This window comes from Bufo bufo, chromosome 5 (assembly GCF_905171765.1).
Source record: "Bufo bufo chromosome 5, aBufBuf1.1, whole genome shotgun sequence".
Taxonomy (NCBI): domain Eukaryota; kingdom Metazoa; phylum Chordata; class Amphibia; order Anura; family Bufonidae; genus Bufo; species Bufo bufo.
This window is the reverse complement of record NC_053393.1, coordinates 439,950,709-439,967,331: the sequence shown is the minus strand read 5'-3', so window position 1 is coordinate 439,967,331 and position 16,623 is coordinate 439,950,709. Positions and strand designations below refer to the sequence as shown.

The 16,623-nt window shown below is 45.9% G+C and overlaps 1 protein-coding gene across 4 annotated transcripts in view; it reads left to right on the top strand.

Moving 5' to 3' along the window:
* BTD (biotinidase) overlaps positions 1-16,623 on the top strand; it is a 94,487-nt gene that overhangs the window by 21,965 nt on the left and 55,899 nt on the right. Inside the window, exon 1 of one of the 4 annotated variants that reach the window (XM_040433557.1) lies at positions 4,017-4,140. The exons of 1 other annotated variant lie outside the window; for it this stretch is intronic. In XM_040433557.1, the coding sequence (XP_040289491.1) occupies positions 4,137-4,140 (4 nt within the window). In that variant the 5' untranslated portion in view covers positions 4,017-4,136. Of the gene's footprint in view, positions 1-4,016; positions 4,141-16,623 lie in introns of those variants that run through there. 2 more of the 4 variants (XM_040433558.1, XM_040433562.1) reach the window with 2 other exon arrangements.

Below are 16,623 nucleotides of genomic sequence, written 5' to 3'. Positions count from 1 at the left end.
CGGGTTCGCTCAACTCTACAGAAAAAATAAATAAACAATTGAGGACTTTTTTTTTCCATCTGAAATAACAGATTTCTTCTTTATTTTTCTGTTCTTCTGATGGATCAGAAGAATGGAAAAATACCGGTGATGTAAACTTCCCCTTTCACACTAGCGTTAAGACCTCTCCGGCAGTCTGTTCCAGCAGGGAGCAGCCTACCGGAGATGTCTGGATCCGGCATTGCCGGACGCTACCTGACACCTGCTGACCCTATTCACTATATTAGGGATCAGTGGATATCAAACTGCAACCCGGCAAACATGCTGAGAATCAGCTGGATTAAAACCGCTGCACGATTCTCTGCATATTTGCCGGTTTAAACTGCTAGGTGGTGGCTTCCGCCCAGCAGTGAGCCTGGTGACATCACTGACACTAATGGGCGGGCTTTAGTGGTGCCCTTGCTTGTAAAACTGCTAGGGCAGCACTAAAGCCCACACATCAGTGCTGGTGACGTCACCGGGAACACTGCTAGGAGGAAGGCTCCACCTAGCAGTGTAAAAATTTAATCAAATAGCCCTTGCTATACAGCGCAGGGCAAGGGAGAGCATCGGAGCATGAAATGCTTCGATGCTCATATCAGAGGGGCAGCTGAGGTGGAAATGTCACCCGGACAACCCATTTAAGGCTCCTTGCAGACGAACGTGTCCGGATGCGTTCAGTGAAAACTGCACGATTTCGCAAGCAAGTCCATTCAGTTTTGTTTGCGATCGCGTTCATTTGTTCAGTTTTTATCGCACAGGTGCAATTCGTTTTACGCGCGCGTGATAAAAAACTGAATATATACAAGCAACATCTCTTAGCAACCATTAGCGAAAAACGCATTGCATCCACACTTCCTTGCAATCCGGATGCAATCGCTGTACTCAGGAGAAGTAGGGCAATGTGTTTTGGGGTGTATTTTTACATATACCCATACTGTGTGTGAGAAATATCTCTGTAAATGACAACTTTTTACATTTTTTTTATACAAAGTTGTCAATTTACAGAGATATTTCTCTCACCCAGCATGGGTATATGTAAAAATACACCCCACAACACATTGCCCTACTTCTCCTCAGTACAGCGATACCACATGTGTGACACTTTTTTGCAGCCTAGGTGCGTAAAGGGGTCAAAAGTCTAACGAGTACCTTTTAGTCTTTACAGGGTTGCTCACAATTTAGCCCCGCCCAAAATGCCAGAAAGGTAAACACACCTCACAAATGACCCCATTTCAGAAAGAAGACACCCCAAGGTATTCACTGAGGGGCATAGTGAGTCCGTGGGAGATTTTTTTTTTTTTTGCCAGAAGTTAGCAGAAATGGAAACTTTATTATAATTTTTTTTTTCTCAGAAAGTGTCATATTCCGCTAACTTGTGAAAAAAAATTAAATCATACATGAACTCACCATGCCCCTCCGCGAATACTTTGGGGTGTCTTCTTTCTAAAATGGGGTCATTTGGGGGGTATTTATACTATCCTGGCATACTAGCACCTCAAGAAACATGACAGGTGCTCAGAAAGTCAGAGCTGCTTCAAAATGCGGAAATTCACATTTTTGTACCATAGTTTGTAAACGCTATAACTTTTGCGCAAACCAATAAATATACACTTATTGGATTTTCTTTATCAAAGACATGTAGCACAATAAATTCTGACACAAACTTGTATAGAAATGTAATTATATTTGAACAATTTAACCAGAGAAAGTAAAAAATACACTTTTGTTTTTGAAAATTGCGGTCTATTTTGATTAATATCAGAAAAACGAAAAATGTCAGCAGCAATCAATTACCATTAAAAAGGAGAAAAGGAGGTAACATTCATTTGGGTGCAAAGTTGCATGACCGAGCAATAAACCGTTAAAGTTGTGAAGTGCCGATTTGTAAAAAAGGGCCTGGTCACTAGGGGGTTATAAACCTGTGGTCCTTAAGTGGTTAATGTACATATTCCTGGTGGCCTGTGACAGTGAGAATGTTAATGTAAGAATCCCTTGTGGTCAAGGGCAGTGAAAGGGTTATTCTCAGTATCCATGGTGGTGTAGACATTGAGGGGTTATTGTAAGGATCCCTGGTCATTTGGACAATGAAGTACACATTATCCCTGGTGGTCTAGGACAGTGTGGGGGCTATTATCTATTTACCTGGTAGTCTAGTATTTTGAAGGGGTTAAAGGAGTTATCTGACTTTAACTGATGACCTATCCTCTGGATCACTTGAATGGAGGTGAGCTGTTACTAGGCCTTGTGACTAATGGTTGTGATGTTGGTGGCCTACGGTAAGTTGGTAGAAGGCTCAGCGTTCACAGGAGCGTCAGGACCTTCTCAAACAGCTGACCAGTGGGGGTTCTGGATGTCGGGCCCCCACTGATCAGAGGCTGATGACCTATCCAGAGGATCGTTCATCAGTTACAAAGAGTTGGATAACCCCTTTTAGATAAGGATCCCTGGTGGTCTAGAATAGAGAACAGTGAAAGGGAAGCTAAAATAATACAGTGGACTGATAGACTTTGGCTGGGTTCACACCTGAGCGTATTCGATAAGCGCTTTTTACAGGCGTTTTTATCGGGCGTTTTTGAGGCGTATTTTGGGGCGTTTTTGTATTTTGGAAACGTGCGTAGTACGCGCGTTTGTGTAATTAATCCAATGAAAAACTGCCACAATACGCGCGACCATACGCCCCAAAGAAGCTCCTGTACTTCTTGGGGCGTAGGGCATTTTACAGTGCGTTCGTACGCGCTGTAAAACGCTCAGGTGAGAACCATGCCCATAGGGAAACATTGTTTTTTGCCTGTTGAGCGTTTTACAGCGCGTAGGAACGCGCTGTAAAACGCTCAGGTGTGAACCCAGCCTAAGACTTACCAAGACCTCATCATAAATGACATGCCGCCTCCGGCTGTCCACGCAGTAAACTGATACTCCTCGGGCTGCCTGAGATTTTGATCATTATTTATGCTAGTTTCTGGTGTAAATAATTATTTAATGAGTCAGAGTTGATAGCCCCGTCTACACATCGTCCTTGCTGATTTCTTGCTTTGTAATGGCTCATGCACATGAACGTGTGCTGTCCGTTCCGTGCATTGGGGACTGCAGTTTGCGGTCCCCAATGAACCTTCCAGACCCATTCAATCTGAATAGGTCAGTGATCCGTCCGCACCGAAAAAAATAGAACATGTTCTATTTTTTTGCGGTGTGGAGGCACAGAAAGAAACCCCACGGAAGCACTCCGTAGTGCTTCGGTGGGGTTCCGTGCCGCACTGCACTTTCCAGATTGCCGACCCATTCAAGTGAATGCGGTGCACAAATGGCTGGGCCCCATATATTCCAGACACGCTGTTTGCGGGCCACAATACGGGCTCGGCCGGCACACGTTCATGTGCATGAGCCCTAAAAGCCTGGAAAGGGTGGTGTCAATTTTCAGTTGCTACTAAAAGTTGCAATGGCATTGAAAAAGTTGCAAAATTGGGATCTTGCGACTCTTTCTTGCCAAAAACACACATGGGGGGGGGGGGGGGTGGGGGGAGTGATAAATTGGTGTACTACCAGGTTGATGACTGACAGGCTTTGCTGCTTGTCAGCCACTGCAGAGATGGGCAGGGGATAGACCAGACTCCTAAATATGTGTCCACTGTGCTTTTTTCAGTGCTCCTATTCATGTCACAGAGTTTAGTTGGACCATTTTGGTTACTATTAGAATCTAAAGCCTATGTTCAAATTGAATACAAAAAAGGAGTAAAAAGCACAGCAAAGCTTTATTCCAGCAGATGAAAATAGTCTAAATTTCTATTAACATAAAATATGAGAGGAAGATATGTACAGAATGTTCTATATTAGAAGTTTCAACAAAATAGTAAAGCCGTGCCTCAGGATCTAGTGCGTGCTACCGTACGCCAACTTGCTGACTGATGCATATATTTGACACCTGAGCGTTTTGCCCGTGGTCGCCGCTCAGATGTCCACGATTTCATTGTTGTCCATGTATTGCAGCAGGTTGCTGTACTTGGACTCTCCATTTGTTCTTGCGTCATCTGACAGCTTTTCCTTGTTCGCAGGATTCACCATGTGTGCTCCCCTCCCAGTGATATAAGACTTCAAGAACTTGAAAAACTGTACGAAAAATGAGTATAAATTAATTAATTGTTATCATTTTTACTAATATGGTAAATTTATTTTTATTTGTGGAGGACACGTTATTTAAAAAAAGGCTGTATTTTGTGAAATCTCATCATTAAAAAAAAAAAAGCCAAAAACCGTGGCAAGCATACTGAAAAAATGCTACAGGAAATGTACCTGTATAAAACAGCATCCGATATGAGTCAAGGATAAAAAAAAAAAAAAAAAACTGGTCAATTATATAACATAGATATGTAATACTGCCATATACATCTGTCCTTAAAGAGCATCTGTCAGCAGGATAAAGCCTATTAATCCCGGCATACTGCCTGGTAGGGTTGATCCTGCTCATTAAAGCGATGTCAACATCGGTTGTGGCATTCCAGAGAAAAAACGACTTTTATTTTTCATGTAAGCGATGACTTCAGTGTATTGAGGGGCGTGGCCAGCACTGGAAAGCTGAGTAGTCTAGGAGGGGATTGGCCCCGCCCCCTCTCTGGAATTCTGCATCCAATTTTTACAAAAGAGGTATCATTTTAATCAGCAGGATCAACCTTACCAGGCATTATGTCTGGTTTAATAGTGACAGATGCTCTTTAACCAGTAGGAACAATCTGATAAGATGTGGTTCATGGGAATATCTGCTGTATTCTCTGTGAAATGCAACCACTGCTAAAAGGAACAAACTTGATAAGATCAGGTTACAGTTGCCAGAAAAGTTACACTAGTTCACGTTACTGTAATCTTTACAATTTATTTACAGAAATAATTACATATTAAATGACATAAACTATGTACATGAAAGAAGCTGTGCAGGGTAGGTCATTAATATCCGATTGGTGGGGGTCCTACTCCTAGCAACCCCACCAATCGGCTGTTTGAAGGGGTAGCAGTGCTTGTTCGAACACTGCTTCCTGTTCAAATTACCTGCCACCTCTTGTCAGTGTCATTACAACTGCTCGTCGCAGTCAGACTAGGTCTACACGACGACATGTGTCGCGCGACAGATAGGGCACAACTACACTGCAACATTTTTTTCGCGCGGCTATTTTTATAATGATAGTCTATGGTGTCGCAATGCGACATGCTGCAACTGCGACGCGACAGTCGCAGAAAAATCCATTTCAAATGGATTTTTTGTGACTGTCACGTCGCAGTCTCAGCTAGAGATGAGCGAACTTCTGTTTTAAGTTCGGCATCTAAAGTTCGGCTTCCGGTTAGCGGAGGATCCCGATATGGATTCCGAATTCCGTTGTGGTCCGTGGTAGCGGAATCAATAATGGCCATTATTGATTCCGCTACCACGGACCACAACGGAATTCGGAATCCATATCGGGATCCTCCGCTAACCGGAAGCCGAACTTTAGACGCCAAACTTAAAACAGAAGTTCGCTCATCTCTAGTCGCAGCATGTCGCATGTTGCAGTGCGACACCAAAGACTATCATTATAAAAAATTTCGCGCAACATTGGTGCAACCAATGTCGTCGTGTAGACCGAGCCTCACTCTACTAAGGAGACGACGCTCAGGTGATTTTGAAAGCTTCCGCTCCAGGTGTTAGCTGAAACACTGGACACATGGGCAGTTTTTTACTGCTGGTCTTTTTTCTTCTTTAGGTGGTGTTTTTTGTCTTCATAGCTTTTTTTCTAAAATACAGATTGGTGTTTCCCCCCTTCTCTATGGGAAAATGCAATGAAGGCAATGCTAGTGGGCAAACACGCTGTTTGCAAGAAACACCCGGTAAAAAACAAACAAAAAAAAGTACATGCAGTTATTCTGGCTTTTTTTGGTAGTGGTAAAAACCAGGTAAGACGTGTGTGTAGGGACCCTGAGACTGTCAGCTCTTCATCATATTAGTGGGATGATCACTAGTACATTGTTGCAGTGTTTTTGCTCGGCACATGACATTTTTAATCTACAATGTATCAATACAATGCATATTGAGTGTAAAGTAACAGGCACATAAAAGCATAAAAAGAATCTTTACCAAATCCCTGTTGTATGGATTTCCCAAAGATTTCCATTCTCTTTCTCGGGAGGACTGAGCGGCTATGCTTGCAATAAGTAGCGATACTATATAGGCTGCTACAACATGGGTTTCTTTCATCCTAATAAAATATGGAAAATGTATACAGAGATGCAGAAGATACAGAAGATGTATAGTTCCTGTGTGTGGATTCCTCCCTATGGGGGGAAGAAAGCCTCTTACCTTGTGAAGAGCAGCAGCCGTGCCGTGTGTCCACCACTGCCTCCTTGTCATCCGCTCCGCACAGTGACAACCACATTCACTGACTCAATTTATACGTCGTAATGACAATACTCTTCCCACACTGAAGTTGTGTGCAGATGAGCAGGATCCGTTGACCAGGATCTGTTCCCCCACAAATGGAGAAGCAATTAGAGCCCCTTTGACATAATTTTTAATTAGTAAGAGGGATTGAAAGAAAAAAAAGAAAGAAAAAGCTCAGGAATAAAGCAAAGTTTTTCTGAAATGTCTCATTTGGGAAAACTTTGAGTGGCCACTCATGTTTGGAGAGGTGCTTCACTCTTACGTCAGAGATGCTCTTTTCAGAGATGTGTCTTTAAAAATAAAAAATCCAGACGATTAGAAGTGCTGTGTTAATTTATGTCCGTCATTTTCACGTAAGGAAAATGTGTGTTCATAACTTTAACCCTCCATCTGCCGCTGGATTGCTAGAAATTGCTGTGTTGTAAATGTACTGTGCTAGTTATAATGAATCATACAGTATGGAAGATTAGAGCGATGATGTCCCTCGTAATTACAAATAATTCTACAACTAAAATGTATCTTATGCATGTCATTAGTGTATGACTTATAACATACGTGTAAGAGGTTTACAAGGGACAGTGTCCATATATACGAAGGATGTTCAATAAGTTATCTACCCCAGTGTTAGGGTCCATTCACACATCCGTATGTGTTTTGCGGATCCGGCAATGTGGATTCCACATTTTGCGGACCGCACATCGCCGGCAATAAAATAGAATAGAAAATTGCGGACAAGAATAGAACATGTTTTATTTTTTTCGGGAGTCGCGGACCGGAAGATCGGCGGCGCGCTCCGGAAATGCGAATGCGGAGAGCACATAGTGTGCTCTCCGCATCCATTCTGTCCCCATAGAGAATTAATAGGTCCCATTATTACAGATGTGTGAATGGAGCCTTAGAGAGCTGAGCTTATCTGTGCAGGTTGAGACATGTCTGGACATGCAACACACACAGTAGCAGTTCAGTATGATGAAAGCACTGGAAGTGCAGTATAGTGCGGGTCTATAAAGAAAGTGAGGGATTTAGAGCTTCGTTCCGTGATTAAAGGGGTTGTCTCATCTGAGACAATGAGGGGCATAATGCTAGGGTATGCCCCCATTGTCTGATAGGTGTGGATTTATGGAGCCCCGCAAAGTGGTGGCTGGAGGACTCCGGTCCGGCCACCACCAAGCGTTCTTCCCATAGTAGTGAATGGGAGCACAGCGCGCATGACCAGCCACCACTTCCATGGGTCTGATGGAAATAGCTGAGCCCGGCGCTCGACTATTTGCAGCGGCCCCTTACAAAATGAATGGAGGGTGGCTGCACATGTGCAGTGCGCCCTTCACCACTTTCGGGGCTCTGTTTTCTCAATATAGGTGCGAGTCCCATCAGACAAAGCTACCTAGCGATATGCCCCCATTGTCTGAGATGAGACAACCCTTTTAAATTCCTTACAAAGGAAGAAAAGAACCCTAAAAGTAATCCATGAAAGGATGATTGCTGTATGGTGATGATCCACCTTCCTACTACCAAGTAAAGTATTAGGCCAAGCAGTTTCAACAGAGTAGGGAATCGATTGAAGATGACCCTCGTTCAAGGTGACCTTTCAAAGCATCTACACAGGAAATGTGTCGCAAAGTGGAGGTCATGATTTTTGAAGATCGTCGGGTCAAAGTCAGTGTTATAGCTCCTGAATTAGGGATTTTAGTTGGCACAGTTTCTAGTATCATTCATAATGTTTTGATGATGTGAAAGGTCAAGGACTAACTAATCGGCAGGGCTCAGACACCCTGTACCCCCTCCTGATCAGCTATTCGGCGATAGCTTCATTGCAGCGCTGCTCTCACTGACTTCAATTTTGACAGGTATAATACACTGCATTCAAAACAATTGCAGTGTACAGTCGTGGCCAAAAGTTTTGAGAATTACAAAAATATTGGAAATGGGAAAAGTTGCTGGAAATGGGAAAAGTTGCTGCTTAAGTTTTTATAATAGCAATTTGCATATACTCCAGAATGTTACGAAGAGTGATCAGATGAATTGCATAGTCCTTCTTTGCCATGAAAATTAACTTAATCCCCAAAAAAACTTTCCACTGCATTTCATTGCTGTCATTAAAGGACCTGCTGAGATCATTTCAGTAATCGTCTTGTTAACTCAGGTGAGAATGTTGACGAGCACAAGGCTGGAGATTATTATGTCAGGCTGATTGGGTTAAAATGGCAGACTTAACATGTTAAAAGGAGGGTGATGCTTGAAATCATTGTTCTTCCATTGTTAACCATGGTGACCTGCAAAGAAACACGTGCAGCCATCATTGCGTTGCATAAAAATGGCTTCACAGGCAAGGATATTGTGGCTACTAAGATTGCACCTCAATCAACAATTTATAGGATCATCAAGAACTTCAAGGAAAGAGGTTCAATTCTTGTTAAGAAGGCTTCAGGGCGTCCAAGAAAGTCAAGCAAGCGTCAGGATCGTCTCCTAAAGAGGATTCAGCTGCGGGACCGGAGTGCCACCAGTGCAGAGCTTGCTCAGGAATGGCAGCAGGCAGGTGTGAGCGCATCTGCATGCACAGTGAGGCAAAGACTTTTGGAAGATGGCCTGGTGTCAAAAAGGGCAGCAAAGAAGCCACTTCTCTCCAAAAAAAACATCAGGGACAGATTGATCTTCTGCAGAAAGTATGGTGAATGGACTGCTGAGGACTGGGGCAAAGTCATATTCTCCGATGAAGCCTCTTTCCGATTGTTTGGGGCATCTGGAAAAAGGCTTGTCCGGAGAAGAAAAGGTGAGCGCTACCATCAGTCCTGTGTCATGCCAACAGTAAAGCATCCTGAAACCATTCATGTGTGGGGATGCTTCTCATCCAAGGGAGTGGCCTCGCTCACAATTTTGCCCAAAAACACAGCCATGAATAAAGAATGGTACCAAAACACCCTCCAACAGCAACTTCTTCCAACAATCCAACAACAGTTTGGTGAAGAACAATGCATTTTCCAGCACGATGGAGCACCGTGCCATAAGGCAAAAGTGATAACTAAGTGGCTCGGGGACAAAAACGTTGACATTTTGGGTCCATGGCCTGGAAACTCCCCAGATCTTAATCCCATTGAGAACTTGTGGTCAATCCTCAAGAGGCGGGTGGACAAACAAAAACCCACTAATTCTGACAAACTCCAAGAAGTGATTATGAAAGAATGGGTTGCTATTAGAGTTGAGCGAACACCTGGATGTTCGGGTTCGAGAAGTTCGGCCGAACTTCCCGAAAATGTTCGGGTTCGGGATCCGAACCCGACCCGAACTTCGTCCCGAACCCGAACCCCATTGAAGTCAATGGGGACCCGAACTTTTGGGCACTAAAAAGGCTGTAAAACAGCCCAGGAAAGAGCTAGAGGGCTGCAAAAGGCAGCAACATGTAGGTAAATCCCCTGCAAACAAATGTGGATAGGGAAATGAATTAAAATTAAAAAAATAAAAATTAACCAATATCAATTGGACAGAGGTCCCATAGCAGAGAATCTGGCTTCACGTCAGCAGAGAATCAGTCTCTTCATGCCATAGCAGAGAATCTGGCTTCATGTCAGCACAGAATCAGTCTTCATGTCATAGCAGAGAATCAGGCTTCACGTCACCCACCACTGGAACAGGCCACTGTCACATATTTAGGCCCAGGCACCCAGGCAGAGGAGAGAGGTCCCGTAACAGAGAATCTGGCCTTATGTCAGCACAGAATCAGTCTTCATGTCATAGCAGAGAATCAGGCTTCACGTCACCCACCACTGGAACAGGCCACTGTCACATATTTAGGCCCCGGCACCCAGACAGAGGAGAGAGGTCCCGTAACAGAAAATCTGGCCTTATGTCAGCGCAGAATCAGTCTTCATGTCATAGCAGAGAATCAGGCTTCACGTCACCCACCACTGGAACAGGCCACTGTCACATATTTAGGCCCCGGCACCCAGACAGAGGAGAGAGGTCCCGTAACAGAGAATCTGGCCTTATGTCAGCGCAGAATCAGTCTTCATGTCATAGCAGAGAATCAGGCTTCACGTCACCCACCACTGGAACAGGCCACTGTCACATATTTAGGCCCCGGCACCCAGACAGAGGAGAGGTTCATTCAACTTTGGGTTGCCCCGCAATATAATGGTAAAATGAAAATAAAAATAGGATTGAATGAGGAAGTGCCCTGGAGTAGAATAATATATTGTTAAGGGGAGGTAGTTAATATCTAATCTGCACAAGGGATAGACAGGTCCCGTGGGATCCATGCCTGGTTCATTTTTATGAACGTCAGCTTGTCCACATTGGCTGTAGACAGACGGCTGCGTTTGTCTGTGATGACGCCCCCTGCCGTGCTGAATACACGTTCAGACAAAACGCTCGCCACCGGGCAGGCCAGCACCTCCAAGGCATAAAAGGCTAGCTCTGGCCACGTGGACAATTTGGAGACCCAGAAGTTGAATGGGGCCGAACCATCAGTCAGCACGTGGAGGGGTGTGCACAGGTACTGTTCCACCATGTTAGTGAAATGTTGCCTCCTGCTAACACGTTCCGTATCAGGTGGTGGTGCAGTTAGCTGTGGCGTGGTGACAAAACTTTTCCACATCTCTGCCATGCTAACCCTGCCCTCAGAGGAGCTGGCCGTGACACAGCTGCGTTGGCGACCTCTTGCTCCTCCTCTGCCTTCGCCTTGGGCTTCCACTGGTTCCCCTGTGACATTTGGGAATGCTCTCAGTAGCGCGTCTACCAACGTGCGCTTGTACTCGCGCATCTTCCTATCACGCTCCAGTGTAGGAAGTAAGGTGGGCACATTGTCTTTGTACCGGGGATCCAGCAGGGTGGCAACCCAGTAGTCCGCACACGTTAAAATGTGGGCAACTCTGCTGTCGTTGCGCAGGCACTGCAGCATGTAGTCGCTCATGTGTGCCGGGCTGCCCAGAGGTAAGGACAAGCTGTCCTCTGTGGGAGGCGTATCGTCATCGTCCTGTGTTTCCCCCCAGCCACGCACCAGTGATGGGCCCGAGCTGCTTTGGGTGCCACCCCGCTGTGAACATGCTTCATCCTCATCCTCCTCCACTTCCTCCTCATCCTCGTCCTCCAGTAGTGGGCCCTGTCTGGCCACATTTGTACCTGGCCTCTGGTGTTGCAAAAAACCTCCCTCTGAGTCACTTCGAAGAGACTGGCCTGAAAGTGCTAAAAATGACCCCTCTTCCTCCTCTTCCTCCTGGGCCACCTCCTCTTCCATCATCGCCCTAAGTGTTTTCTCAAGGAGACATAGAAGTGGTATTGTAACGCTGATAACGGCGTCATCGCCACTGGCCATGTTGGTGGAGTACTCAAAACAGCGCAACAGGGCACACAGGTCTCGCATGGAGGCCCAGTCATTGGTGGTGAAGTGGTGCTGTTCCGCAGTGCGACTGACCCGTGCGTGCAGCAGCTGAAACTCCACTATGACCTGCTGCTGCTCGCACAGTCTGTCCAGCATGTGCAAGGTGGAGTTCCACCTGGTGGGCACATCGCATATGAGGCGGTGAGCAGGAAGGCCGAAGTTACGCTGTAGCGCAGACAGGCGTGCAGCAGCAGGGTGTGAACGCCGGAAGCGCGAACAGACGGCCCGCACTTTATGCAGCAGCTCTGACATGTCGGGGTAGTTGCGAATGAACTTCTGCACCACCAAATTCAGCACATGTGCCAGGCAAGGGATGTGCGTCAAACCGGCTAGTCCCAGAGCTGCAACGAGATTTCGCCCATTATCGCACACCACCAGGCCGGGCTTGAGGCTCACCGGCAGCAACCACTCATCGGTCTGTTGTTCTATACCCCGCCACAACTCCTGTGCGGTGTGGGGCCTGTCCCCCAAACATATGAGTTTCAGAACGGCCTGCTGACGTTTACCCCGGGCTGTGCTGAAGTTGGTGGTGAAGGTGTGTGGCTGACTGGATGAGCAGGTGGAAGAAGAGGAGGAGGAAGCTGAGTAGGAGGAGGAGGAGACAGGAGGCAAAGAATGTTGCCCTGCGATCCTTGGCGGCGGAAGGACGTGCGCCAAACAGCTCTCCGCCTGGGGCCCAGCCGCCACTACATTTACCCAGTGTGCAGTTAGGGAGATATAGCATCACTGGCCGTGCTTACTGGTCCACGTATCTGTGGTTAGGTGGACCTTGCCACAGATGGCGTTGCGCAGTGCACACTTGATTTTATCGGACACTTGGTTGTGCAGGGAAGGCACGGCTCTCTTGGAGAAGTAGTGGCGGCTGGGAACAACATACTGTGGGACAGCAAGCGACATGAGCTGTTTGAAGCTGTCTGTGTCCACCAGCCTAAATGACAGCATTTCATAGGCCAGTAGATTAGAAATGCTGGCATTCAGGGCCAGGGATCGAGGGTGGCTAGGTGGGAATTTACGCTTTCTCTCAAATGTTTGTAAGATGGAGAGCTGAACGCTGCCGTGTGACATGGTTGAGATGCTTGGTGACGCAGGTGGTGGTGTTGGTGGTACATCCCATGTTTGCTGGGCGGCAGGTGCCAACGTTCCTCCAGAGGCGGAGGAAGAGGCCGAGGCGGCGGCAGCAGCAGAAGAGGCCGAGGCGGCGGCAGCAGCAGAAGAGGTAGCAGGGGGAGCCTGAGTGACTTCCTTGTTTTTAAGGTGTTTACTCCACTGCAGTTCATGCTTTGCATGCAGGTGCCTGGTCATGCAGGTTGTGCTAAGGTTCAGAACGTTAATGCCTCGCTTCAGGCTCTGATGGCACAGCGTGCAAACCACTCGGGTCTTGTCGTCAGCACATTGTTTGAAGAAGTGCCATGCCAAGGAACTCCTTGAGGCTCAGACAGTTTCCCTGATATGCATGGGGGTGATGTGACAGACCGATGGGCTTGGTTTTCATGCGCCATCTGTGCGCTTTCTGCAGAAGACTGGGTGGGAGATAATGTGAACATGCTGGATCCACTGTCGGCCACCCAATTGACTAATGCCTGTACCTGCTCAGGCCTTACCATCCTTAGAACGGCATTGGGCCCCACCAAATATCGCTGTAAATTCTGCTGGCTACTGGGACCTGAGGTAGTTGGTTCACTAGGACGTGTGGCTGTGGCAGAACGGCCACGTCCTCTCCCAGCACCAGAGGGTCCACTAACACCACCACGACCATGTCTACGTCCGCGTACGCGTCCCTTATTAGATGTTTTCCTCATTGTTCCCGTTCACCACAATTTTGAGAATGGCAAATTTGGGAATAGTTTTTCACCCCAGAACAAAAACTGTGCTTTTACGGTCACTACAAATAACTTGACCAGCTCAAACAGTACAGATTTGGTTGAATAGAAATGTGAGGCCTATTTTTTTTTCGCTGTGTGAGAGGTATACGTTTAATCACAGAATTAGACTTGTATCTGCACGGTAGCGTGTGTGTTAAGTTTTTCTGAATGACACTATCAGCACCTTGAATCGAAGATATCCTTTTTGGGATAGATTTCAAGTAGGCCTCATATAGCATAAACTACTTAGTTATTTTGAGAATGTCAAATTTGGGAATAGTTTTTCACCACAGAACAAAAACTGTGCTTTTACGGTCACTACAAATAATTTGACCAGCTCAAACAGTACAGATTTGTTTGAATAGAAATGTGAGGCCTATTTTTTTTTTTGCGCTGTGTGACAGGTATAGGTTTAATTACAGAATTAGACTTGTATCTGCACGGTAGCGTGTGTGTTAAGTTTTTCTGAATGACACTATCAGCACCTTGAATCTAAGATATCCTTTTTGGGATAGATTTCAAGTAGGCCTCATATAACATAAACTACTTAGTTATTTTGAGAATGGCAAATTTGGGAATAGTTTTTCAACCCAGAACAAAAACTGTGCTTTTACGGTTACTACAAATAACTTGACCAGCTAAAACAGTACAGATTTGGTTGAATAGAAATGTCAGGTCTATTTTTTAGGCGCTGGGTGACAGGCTCAACTTGCCCCTGATGTAGTATATGGCCAAAAAATAACCACACTATTGATGGTTAAATGCACTTGGGTGACACAGGCTCAGCCTGCACCTGATGTAGTATATGGCCAAAAATTAACCACACTGTTGATGGTTTAATGCACTTGGGTGACACAGGCTCAGCCTGCACCTGATGTAGTATATGGCCAAAAATTAACCACACTGTTGATGGTTAAATGCACTTGGGTGACACAGGCTCAGCCTGCACCTGATGTAGTATATGGCCAAAAAATAACCACACTGTTGATGGTTAAATGCACTTGGGTGACACAGGCTCAGCCTGCACCTGATGTAGTATATGGCTAAAAAATAACCAGACTGTTGATGGTTAAATGCACTTCGGTGACACAGGCTCAGCCTGCAGCTGATGTTAGGATATAGCAAAAAATAACCACACTATTGATGGTTAAAAGCACTTGGTGGTAGCTTGTGTTGGCGCACCACAAGCCACAAAATGGCCGCCGATCTCCCCAGAAAAAAGTGATCTAAAAACGCTCTGGGCAGCCTAAAAAAAGTGAGCAAGTCGATATTAGCACTTCAATGATCCACAGCTGGAGATCGATCACAGAATGAAGTCTTTTGGAGGAGTTAATCTGCCTAATCTCGCCCTAACGTCGCAGCAGCAACCTCTCCCTATGCTTGAATCAGCAGAGTGACGTGCAGCGCTACGTGACCCAAGCTTATATAGAGGCTGGGTCACATGCTGCACTGGCCAATCGCAGTCATGCCAATTGTAGGCAAGGCTGTGATGGCCTCTTGGGGCAAGTAGTATGACGCTTGTTGATTGGCTGCTTTGCAGCCTTTCAAAAAGCGCCAAGAAAGCGCCGAACACCGAACCCGGACTTTTACGAAAATGTTCGGGTCCGTGTCACGGACACCCCAAAATTCGGTACGAACCCGAACTATACAGTTCGGGTTCGCTCATCCCTAGTTGCTATCAGTCAGGAATTGGCCCAGAGCATGCCCAGTCGAATTGCAGAGGTCCTGAAAAAGAAGGGCCAACACTGCAAATACTGACTCTTTGCATAAATGTCATGTAATTGTCGATAAAAGCCTTTGAAATGTATGAAGTGCGTGTAATTATATTTCAATACATCACAGAAACAACAGAAACAAAGATCTAAAAGCAGTTTAGCAGCAAACTTTGTAAAAACTAATATTTGTGTCATTCTCAAAACTTTTGGCCACGACTGTATTATTCCAGTGTAGTGGAACGAAACTAAAAAGTAAATTGTTTTATATATTTAGAAAAAAAATGTTAAAAATTTGATTTACACTGTGACAAATACCACACCTCGTGCCCGCTTGACGTCACCTACGTCGAGCTCACGAGATGCGGTATAGTCACAGGTTACGACAGCGTGACGTTACGCCCTCCAGAAGAGCAGGTAAGGTCAGCTTGGTACAGTTTACACAGACACCTTCTGTCCACGCGGGCACAGAGAGGCAACAAGCTGAGAGAGCCTTTTCACTGCCGCAGTGAACACAGCGCTGTCTCAGCCCGGGTATCTGCCACCAGCTTCTCGTTTGATATAAGCCCGGTCCGCTAATGGGATTATATAGAGTGAGAAACCAACCCGCGGTAGCTTATAACTAGGCCAAAACACGGACGTGTGGATTCGTGATCGAGATACAAGATAGCACAAGATTAAATTATATATTTAATCGCCGTAAGGGCACACTAGATATAACACAATATACACAGAGAATATATACAGTGGTCTAAGGTTACAGATACAGGTTATATGGGTACAACAGGGTTAAGCAGAGTAAAAGTCAGTTACTGGGTAAGATGAAAGTTCCTTTGGGTTGTGAGGTGTTCTTTGCTGTAGTCACATGAAGGGCAGTGATCTCAGCTAGTTCCTGGGTCCCCCTAAACACATTACACGATGTGACCCTTCTTCAGAGAAAGACACGCCCGCTTGCTGGCACAAGCCTTTTAACCTGTAGCCGGCTTTTGGGAGGGCCATCCTGCTGGACTGGCTGCAAATGACTCACAAAACCCTTTAGGGTTCATGGCTCCAGTCCACAAGGTCACAGGGAGATGGTTCTGGGACCAACGGATCTGCCTGGGTTCCAGCTACAACTAGAGTCCAAATATGGTGCCGCTAGTTGGTTTCTGTGAGGAGATATGTATATCTCCCTTCCCTGGCATCCCACTATCAAACCAAGAACATGGGCACGTTCCTCGTGGCCACCGGGACACAAATATGTATCTGGTTTGC